At 35.3% G+C, this 10,337-nt stretch overlaps 1 protein-coding gene across 1 annotated transcript; it reads right to left on the reverse strand.

Annotated features, from left to right (window-relative positions):
• Positions 1 to 6,261: 6,261 nt before the first annotated feature.
• On the reverse strand, positions 6,262 to 9,834 carry LOC115722649 (uncharacterized). The gene is made up of 3 exons (XM_061103875.1): positions 9,115 to 9,834; positions 7,087 to 8,737; positions 6,262 to 6,826 (listed from the first exon to the last, which is right to left on the reverse strand). Exons 2-3 carry the CDS (start codon positions 8,710 to 8,712, stop codon positions 6,476 to 6,478), a joined length of 1,977 nt encoding a protein of 658 aa, XP_060959858.1. The 5' UTR covers positions 8,713 to 8,737; positions 9,115 to 9,834; the 3' UTR covers positions 6,262 to 6,475.
• Positions 9,835 to 10,337: the final 503 nt, after the last annotated feature.

The raw sequence follows: 10,337 nt of genomic DNA on the forward strand, positions 1-10,337 counted from the left end.
TGATTGCTACACCGAGAGTACCGCTTACAGTTAATATTACTGTCCAAAGACTTGATATTAATGTGCGTTTGGTATCTTGAGATGGGATTAACCAAATTTTGAATTTATTGTTTAATTATGCATATTAATGTGAGCTTGTTTTATTTGTTCTATATTCAGCTAGTTCATCTTCTGCTGCTTCAATATCTGCTAACATTAATTCTATTCCTATGCTTAATGGGACCAATTTCAAGGATTGGAAAAGGAACCTACTTATAGTTCTGGGATGTATGGATTTAGACCATGCACTAAGGAATGAACAACCTGCACCTCTCACTAAGGAAAGTTCCCATGATGATAAAAGGGAATTTGAGAGGTGGGATCGTTCAAATCGCATGAGTCTAATGATTATGAAACACAGCATTCCAGAAGCCTTTTTGGGCACCGAATCCGAAGGGGTTACTATGGCTAAGAATTTCCTTGAACAAATTGAGGAACGTTTTGCTAAAAACGATAAGGTTGAAATGACAACACTTCTTGGTTCTTTAATGAACATGAAGTATAAGAGTCAAGGAAATGTAAGGGAGTACATTATGGAAATGCATCATATTGTCTCAAGATTAAGGACACTTAAGATTGAGCTTTCAGATGATGTACTTGTACTCATGGTTTTGTTAACGCTTCCTCCACAGTTTAACCAATTTAAAATTAGTTACAACTGTCAAAAAGAGAAATGGACTCTCAACGAGCTTACTTCTCATTGTGTGCAAGAGGAAGAAAGGTTGAAAAAGGACAAAACCGAAAGTGCTCATTTGGCCACTACCCCTAAGGATAAGGGCAAGAAAAGGAAATTTGAGAATGAAGCTGCTAAGGGTCCAGTTCAAAAGAAACAACAACAAGATTCTAAGGGTTGTTTCTTTTGTGACCAACCTGGACATGTGAAGAAAGATTGTGCCAAATATCACGCATGGCGTGTAAAGAAAGGTAGTAATCTTGCTTTGGTACGTTACGAGGTTAATTTAGTTTCGGTACCTAGAAACACTTGGTGGATAGATTACGGTGCTACTACTCACATAAGTGTTTCTATGCAGGGTTGCCTGAGCTACCGAAAGCCAAGTGATGGTGAAAGATACATCTTTGTGGGCGATGGTCAATCGGTGGAAGTGGAAGCAATTGGGCATTTCAGATTGTTATTAGGAACTGGTTCTTATTTGGATTTGAAAGACACTTTTGTTGTGCCGTCTTTTAGGAGGAATTTAGTTTCTGTTTCTTTGTTGGACAAATTTGGATATTGTTGTTCATTTGGAAACAATCAGTTTACCTTGTCTTTAAATTCGAATATTATTGGAACTGGTTATTTTAATACTTATGACAATCTTTATTTGTTAGAAAAAATTGCATCCTATAATGAAACCTTGCATGTGGAATCACGAGGTACTAAACGCAAATTAAATAAAGAAAATTCAGCGTCATTATGGCATAAACGCTTAGGTCATATCTCAAGAGGTAGAATTGAGCGTCTTGTGTCTGATGACATTTTAGAGTCTCTTGACTTCACAGATTTCAATGTCTGTGTAGATTGTATCAAGGGAAAACAGACCAAAACTAAGAGATTAGGTGCCAATAGAGCTTCAGAAGTCTTAGAATTGATTCACACAGATATTTGTGGGCCATTCCCTACGGCATCTTGGAATGGTCAACAATATTTTATATCATTCATAGACGATTACTCACGTTATGGGTACCTATATCTCATTCATGAAAAAACTCAGTCTGTGGACGTGTTCAAAGCTTACAAAGCTGAAGTTGAGAATCAACTCAACAAAAGGATTAAGAACGTCAAATCTGATCGTGGTGGTGAGTACTACGGTAAATATGATGGCTCAGGTGAACAACGTCCAGGACCATTTGCTAAATTCCTAGAGGAATGTGGTATTGTCCCACAGTACACCATGCCAGGATCACCTAGCATGAATGGTGTTGCTGAGAGACGAAATAGGACTCTTAAGGATATGGTAAGGAGCATGATCGCTCATTCTACCTTACCCGAGTCCTACGGGGAGAAGCATTAAAGACAGCAGCTTACATTCTGAATAGAGTACCAAGTAAAGCAGTTGCAAAAACACCTTATGAGCTTTGGACAGGTCGAAAGCCTAGTCTAAAGCATTTTCACATTTGGGGATGTCCAGCTGAGGCAAGGCCTTATAGGCCACATGAAAAGAAATTGGACTCCAAAACAGTTAGCAGCTACTTTATTGGTTATTCTGAGCGATCTAGGGGCTATAAGTTTTATGATCCCACTGTCAGAAATATTTTTGAGATGGGAACTGCAACATTTTTTGAGGATGTTGAATTTGGGGGGAGAAATAAGGTTAGAGACATTGTTTTTGAGGAGGAATTGAATTCAAACTCAGTTCCTACTATCATTTTAGACAATGTTCGAAGCTTCCACACATCATTGATCAAGAAATGAATCCGGAACCTCAACAAGACAATGTTGAACAACTCCCAAATCAAAATGAGGCTATTGTTCCAGAAGAACAAATTCAACACCCTCAAGAACAAGAGCCATTAAGGTCCACAAGAGAGAGAAGAAATGCTATTTCAGATGACTATTTTGTATTTCTTCAAGAACATGAGGATGAAATTGGAATGATGGAAGATGATCCAATCAACTTGCATCAGGCCATGAAAAGTTCTAACTTTCAAAAGTGGATTGATGCCATGGATGAAGAGAATAAGTCTATGCAAGACAATAAAGTTTCGGAAGTTGTCCCATTACCAGAAGGTGTAAAACCAATTGGTTGTAAGTGGATACTTAAAACCAAGAAGGATGAATATGGTAATGTGGTGAGATTTAAGGCACGTCTTGTAGCAAAAGGCTATACTCAGAAACAAGGCATTGACTATACAGAGACTTTCTCTCCGGTTTCATCGAAAGACTCTTTTAGGATAATATTGGCACTTGTTGCTCATTTTGACCTTGAGTTACATCAGATGGATGTTAAAACAAACTGCTTCTCAATGGCGACATTGATGAGACAATTTATATGGAGCAACCAGAAAACTTTGTGGTTGGTGACCCAAAGAATATGGTTTGCAAATTAAAGAAATCCATCTATGGACTCAAGCAAGCTTCTCGTCAGTGGTATCACAAGTTTCATCAAGTAATTATCTCATTTGGTTTTGAGATGAATATTATTGATGATTGTGTATATCACAAGTTCAGTGGGAGTAAATACATATTTCTGGTTCTATATGTCGATGACATATTGCTTGCTACTAATGATATAGGCTTATTGCACGAAACCAAGAGATTTTTATCTAAGCAATTTGAGATGAAAGATCTTGGTGACGCCTCTTTTGTATTAGGAATTCAAATACGTCGAGATCGTTCTCGGGGTATTCTTGGATTATCACAAAAGGGCTATATCGATAAAGTACTCAAAAGGTTTGGCATGCAAGATTGTAGACCAGGTGATACCCCTGTTGTTAAAGGAGACAAATTCAGTCTTAGACAATGCCCTAAAAGCAGCCTTGAAATTCGGGAAATGAAAAAGATTCCCTATGCATCGGTTGTAGGGAGTCTAATGTATCTTCGTGTATGTACGCGTCCAGATATTGCGTACATTGTTGGGATGTTAGGCAGATATTTAAGCAACCCTGGTATGGACCATTGGATAGCAGCCAAGAGGGTTATGAGGTATCTTCAGAGAACAAAAGATTACTTGCTCACATACAGGAAATCAGATCATTTGGAGGTCGTAGGGTATTCTGATTCTGATTTCGCTGGATGCCAAGATAGCAGAAGGTCTACATCAGGCTACATTTTCTTGTTAGCTGGAGGAGCTATATCCTGGAAAAGTGTCAAACAGACACTTGTAGCTTCTTCCACCATGGCAGCAGAATTCGTAGCGTGTTATGAGGCATCAAATCAGGGAATATGGCTGAGAAACTTTGTCACTAGGCTGCGTGTTTTGGAGAATATTGAAAGACCACTTAAGATATTCTGTGACAATAAATCAACGATCTTGTATTCCAATAACAATAGGAGCTCATCCAAGTCAAAGCATATTGACATAAAGTTCCTAGTTGTGAAAGAAAGAGTGCAGAGTGGACAGATTTCCATAGAGCATATTGGGACAAACTCCATGATAGCGGATCCGCTCACAAAAGGATTACCACCCAAGGTCTTTCATGAGCACACTGCTCATATGGGTGTCGTATTACTTGAGGATATCATGATTTAGTGGGAGTTTGTATTTTCTTTGCTTTATGTTTGTTTAAGACATTTATGTATTTGGTTATTTTCTGATCAGAAATAAAGTTTTCAGTTTATTCACTCTGTTTTGTTATGTTTAAGTTTGACCTCACTTTGGTTTAAGGAGGACCAGTTGGAAATAGGCATGTTCGGTTCACATTGCATGAAATTTTCATGCTACACATCCATGATTGATCTATGTCATTTGGCTATATTTGTATATGTGACCATTGATGGGTTTAGTCATGATTGATATGACGAAAATCGCTTTGATCCTATATGGGTATAGTTGATGGACGAGATTGTTGAAATACCTTTACATAATAGCAAATTTTGAGCTCATAAGGTTATACATTTATCAGGTAACATATGTTGCCCAAGTGGGAGATTGTTGGATTAAAAATCCTATGTGGGCACATATGTATAATGTATATGCTATTATAAAGTGTGATACAAAATTAAGTGACCAATTATGTTATGGGTATCAAAAGGGTATTAAAGTGTCATGGAATTAATGTGTAGATACCATAAGTTAATTTATAATTTGTTGAGGGGCCAAATTATAAATACCCAAAACTCATTCTAAGATGAGTCTATAAATAGGTAGTGGTCCCCAAGAAACAGCTTTAAAAAGGTTTCTGTATTCTCTCCTTCCCCATCAGAGAAAATACTCTAGAAAATAGTGTATTCTTGGAAGATCAAAACCTTCTCTGCAATCTCCAACAATGGCTTCAGGTTAGTGCTTCCGCTCATATTTTATCATCTTCTTCTTCTTTAATTTAGCAAAGGCTTTATAGATTTATGATTTAGGGTTTTCTATATTAAAGCACTTTTAGGAATATGTTTGGATCTGTGATTTATATATTTCTTTGAGTGTTTTATAAATCCTATCAGGATGTGCAAATAAAAATAAAAATGAAAATAATTATGGGGATAACAATTAAACAAGATAAGTACAAGACAAATGAGTAGGTTTAATATAACCAAAACTATTATTAAACAAATCTCAATTATTATATAGTTAGGGCTTAGGATAGGAGTAGACTAGTTAAACATAATCCAATGAAAATGTCTTCTTTCAAAGTCACATGAAAAAATTAGGCACACTATTTGAGAACTTACACAAACAGGCTAAATAGTAACTAGGATTACTATTGAACTCTTTTCTTAGAAAGAAAGAAAAAAAAAAGAATTAAGACAATTTTTAAGGTGATTTAGTCATCTCTTTCTTTCACATAACCTAAATTTTTGTTAATAATGGAATAATTTTTTCTCCAAATTAGAGTTTTAATTCCGAATTATTATATTTTTCTTAAGAATAAATCTCTCACAATATAAAAATCATCATAAATGTGTTATTTCAATTATTTTACAATCTACAAGTATAATTAAAATACGTATTGGATGATCTATAACTTAGGCTAATCGAAATCTTGATTAGCATCTAAAAGCACTCCAACCGTTTCTCTTTTCTATTCTTTGAAATATATCACTAAAATTTTATTTCATTTTTATATTAGAGTAAATTTTTACATTACACAATTCATGAACTTCTCTATTGATTTATTTATAATCTGTTTTTTAATATATTTTACTTTTTTAAAATTTATATTATTACTATATATTATCCATAACATAAAAAAAATTAAAACTAAAAAATTAATAAATAGTAATACTCTACAAGTAAAACAACACTATTCATTACTCAACAATTTATATTTTTGACAGATTTATTTCCCTTCTCTATTTTAAAGAAGCTATTAGGAGTGCTCTAATTCTCGCTAATATTGCATTAGCAAACTATATTCTAAAAACGAATAAAATGGGGACAAATATGCATAAATAATTGCAATAACTCGAAATATTTTAAGAAAAAATCGAAAAACAAAACTCTACAAGAGTAATAATTTGCGAAAAAAATTTGTATCCTTAATAAAATATTTATACAAGATAAAAGGCACATGCCATATTTGCTATTTTCTTTTATGTGTATACAATTCATAAAAAAACACAAAAAAACATTTAATAAGAATTAAATAAATAAATGAAGTGTATATGAAGCAAGAGCTTTTCAAATCATTCCAAACTGTATACACATTGCAAGAATCATCATATCAATTTTTCTTTTTCTTTTTCTTTTTTCTTTCTTTTTCATCCAACCCCACAATGATTTACTACATAAATTTTCAATTTTTCAATTTCCCTATTACACATTTTTTAGGCCTTCACTCCCAATCATTGGTTTTGACTTTTTGCTTTCTTTGACTTGCTCCTCTCCTGCATTTTCTTCTTTTTCGCTTCGGCTGTAACCCAACTGTACTCCGATGGAATCGCAAAAGGGTCTTGGATAGTTTCTATCCTACTGCTCGACATAGCGTTGGATGATGCAGAACGGTGTAAGGGAGCTTTAATCCATTGAAACCACGATGAACTCGAAGGCTGAGATGATGCTGCAGCAGCTGGACTTTCTCGGCCAACAGCAGATGGACTTGACGGGGGTGTTGAGAATTCGTCCACGGGAGCTAACTCTTCAAACTTTGTGAATGTCACCATTACTCTTATGGTTGGAACAACGGGAATGGCAACCTGAACATGGAAACCGAGAAAATGTTATGTCATATCGCGCTTATAGAATCAACTCGCCCTTGTACCACTTTGGTCTCAAGATCAACATGAACAATCATATCATTATCATAACCAACTTTCTTAATGCAACTAACAAAAGTGATTCACCATACACTCAATACTAGTTTAACTACAATTGAAATCTTAGTAAACTCAGCATATGAAAATAGCAAAAGCAATGAAGCAACATAAGTGAATAATAATAATAATCGAAATCTTACCTTGACAGGGAAGGTTCCCAAAGGCAGTTTGGTTGTTAGAAGCTCCCTCAATCGACGAATTGCCTTAACCTTATCGGCTAGAATATCAAGCAATGGCAATAGCTCCTCTGTTTGAAGTGGAAAGTTTGGAGAAAGCCATAGAATAGGCCTCAATCCTTTCTTATATTCGTTCTCTCGACCTACATCCTTGTGGCGATTTCTGTTCTCAGAAGAGCTTGTGGAAGACGACGAAGCTTTGGTATTATCCCTCACTCGTCGAAGCTCATCCCCTCTCATATGAATCTCCATAGAATGTCTTCCTGGCTTAATCTGATTTCTTGATGGGGAATCACCAAGCAAATCACTCACTTTCTCCTCTACACAAAGAGAATTTCTTGGAGGAGCGATTTTCTTCGGGGTTTCAATTTTAGTCTCCTTTTTCCTCCATCCACCAAACCATCCTTTCTTTTCTTGTTTAATCTCTACATTTCTACAAACATTGACATCTTCTATATGAATATCCCTTTGCTCGTAAGAGCTATGGCGATGCCCAACAATCCCATCGCCATTCTCAACAGGCAATTCTGATGAATCCAACTTAAGTGCAACTTCAAGCTGTCTCTTCTCATCCTCAGTCAAGATATCATCAATCTCTTCACTATCTGGTTCATTATCATTGCAAGTTGCGAAAAATTCATCATCGGTCATTGCCCCCGGTACCCTCCTAGATTTTATGCTCACAACTACATTATGCATATCATACACTTTCGCCTTCCATGCTCCAACCATCTCCGTTTTCTCTTGTCGTCTCCATGTCAATTGAGGCAATAGAACTGCCTGAGTTACATCAATCCCGGGCCTGAAAATGTTAGTTTGTGACATAGCAACAACTTCTTGACGAACCTCTTCTTCGGTTGCTGGTGAACCAGCACCATCCAAAGCATTCATAACCTCCTTATCCTTGTGTGAGATCATACATAGTGATCCGGGAGGGACCTTACCATCTTCAGAACCATCACCAAGGAAAACAATACTCTGATCAGAACGTTGAATCCTAAATCCATCAAAACCAGCCAATGTCATATCTGCTCTCAAATTTGCACCCCTTTTCCAAATCTTATAAGTATCTGAAGGGGCAATCCTAGAAATGAAAGGGATCACTGAACTCTCAAAATGAAATGTAATTTCCATATAAAAATCTCTCATCCTTCTCATAGCTCCAACCAATCTAGGCAACCTTCTACACCATTTCGCCCAAGCTAAAGGCTGGTAATGCCTAACTATACACATTGCAATAGCTTCTTCCCTATTACAAATAGCTTCCTGTAATGCACTCCAACCACTCTCATTCTGCAAGCTCCAATCTGCACCGGCAACCATGAGCATTTCGGTACAAGTCTGATCCCCAAGCTTAACCGCCAAGTGAAGAGGCGTGTCGCGATTTGGCACATCGCGGCGATCAATGGCAGCCGAAATAGCCTCAGCCTTTTCTTCCTCAGCTAAAGAAATGGCCTCATTTCGAACCTCAGCAGGGTCACAAAGGCGCGGTAGACTAGCCAATATCTTCCTAAGACTGGCATAGTCTCTCATGGCTATGGCCTTATGAACAGGACTATGAGCATATTTTGATACATCAATACCAGCCATTCCTATTCCTCAAGAGAAATGTAGCCTAGTATATGTGTATATATAGGTTATATCTATATGCTAGGCAGCTTAATGTGCGGAAGAACAAAGACCCAGTTCAATCATTTAATAACAGATTGAAAATCACTCAAAATCCCAGAAATTATATCAAATCAAGAGTTAGAGACAAACCCCACTTCACAAATTTGAGATATATTCCCTTATAACAAACTCAATTCAGATTACAACCCAAAAAGGCAAAACACCACAAAAACAAAAAGGAGAAAAGAGAAAACAGTTGACACACCAGATTGGATTGGGAAGCACAAGAAAAGTATCTCTATATCTTAGGTGGGCCCAAGGCAAAGCATCCAAGAGTCTAGGAACAAGAACAAAGAAAGAAGAAATAGATAAAAATCTCACCTTTCTCTTATTCTCTTCCTCCCCTTTCTTCTTCTTCTTTCTTCTTCTTCTTCTTCTTTAAGACCAAGATTTAGAACTCAGACACTCAACCCCACCACCCCCAAAAAAAGAAACTATCTTTCTCTCTCTATTTGTCCTTCCATTACCTCAGGAAGTAAAAAAAAAAAAAAAAAAAAAGGAACACTAAGGACCCAACCCTTGTGATCCAATCCAGATCAGACAAACCACAAGAACATGCATGTGGTTATTTGAAAACCAAATCTCTTAAATATTAAAAAAGAAAACTTTATTCATAAACAAAAAGAGAAGAGAAACGGTATTTCAAAAGAGAATCAAGAAACGAATAAAAACCCCACCAAAAAAAAATCCCAAATCCAATATTGAGAAAAAGAATCCAAAAAGTGGGAATCAAAATGAAAAAAAGATATATTTTTTTTTTATATTTAGTATCAAATTAGAGATAAACCCAATTCAAAGATAACACCTTTTTTCATAAAGACTGAAACTTTAAGTGGTGTATGAGAAATTGATAGAGAGACAGACCATTAAGAAGAGAAGAAGAATTTTCAATCTTTATTAAATGTTATTTTATTTTTATTTTTTTTACTTTGATGAACTGAATAGAAGAGAAAGATAAGAAAAATTATGAAGATTGGACATGAAAAGTCAGAGAAAGGCAGAGGGTCCAAAATGGGAAGGGTTAGCATGTGAGCCAGAAAAAGAGGGAACCTACTTTCCTCTTTCCCCCTTCTTATAATTATTATTATTATTAATTAATGACTAATTTAGTTCTTAAATATTTAAATTTAATTTTTGTAAATAAATATTTAAATTTAATTTTTGAATGTTTTAATATTTAAGTTATATTTTTGAAATTTTGGTAGGTACTAGTCATTATTTTCTTATGGTTAAATAGAAATTCTGTTCGCTTAACCATTCGTGTTATTAAAAATTTCTCAGAACAATTAAAATTATTGGATTTAAAGATTTTTATCTAATTTCATTCAATGTTGTTAATATTACAATTGTTCGTGTACTAAATCGTGTCCAACTTTAATATGTACTGAATTACGTCTCTAACTTTTCATCCACGTGAGACTTTCTTTAGTAAAATTAGACTAAAATTCTTAAATCCAACAATCTCAATAATTCGAGAAGAAATTTTTTGATTTGGTACATGTCAAAGTTTGGAGTACAAAAATCTAAATTAACCTTTTTTTTTA

The sequence above is a fragment of the Cannabis sativa genome, chromosome 9 (assembly GCF_029168945.1).
Source record: "Cannabis sativa cultivar Pink pepper isolate KNU-18-1 chromosome 9, ASM2916894v1, whole genome shotgun sequence".
NCBI classification, from domain to species: domain Eukaryota; kingdom Viridiplantae; phylum Streptophyta; class Magnoliopsida; order Rosales; family Cannabaceae; genus Cannabis; species Cannabis sativa.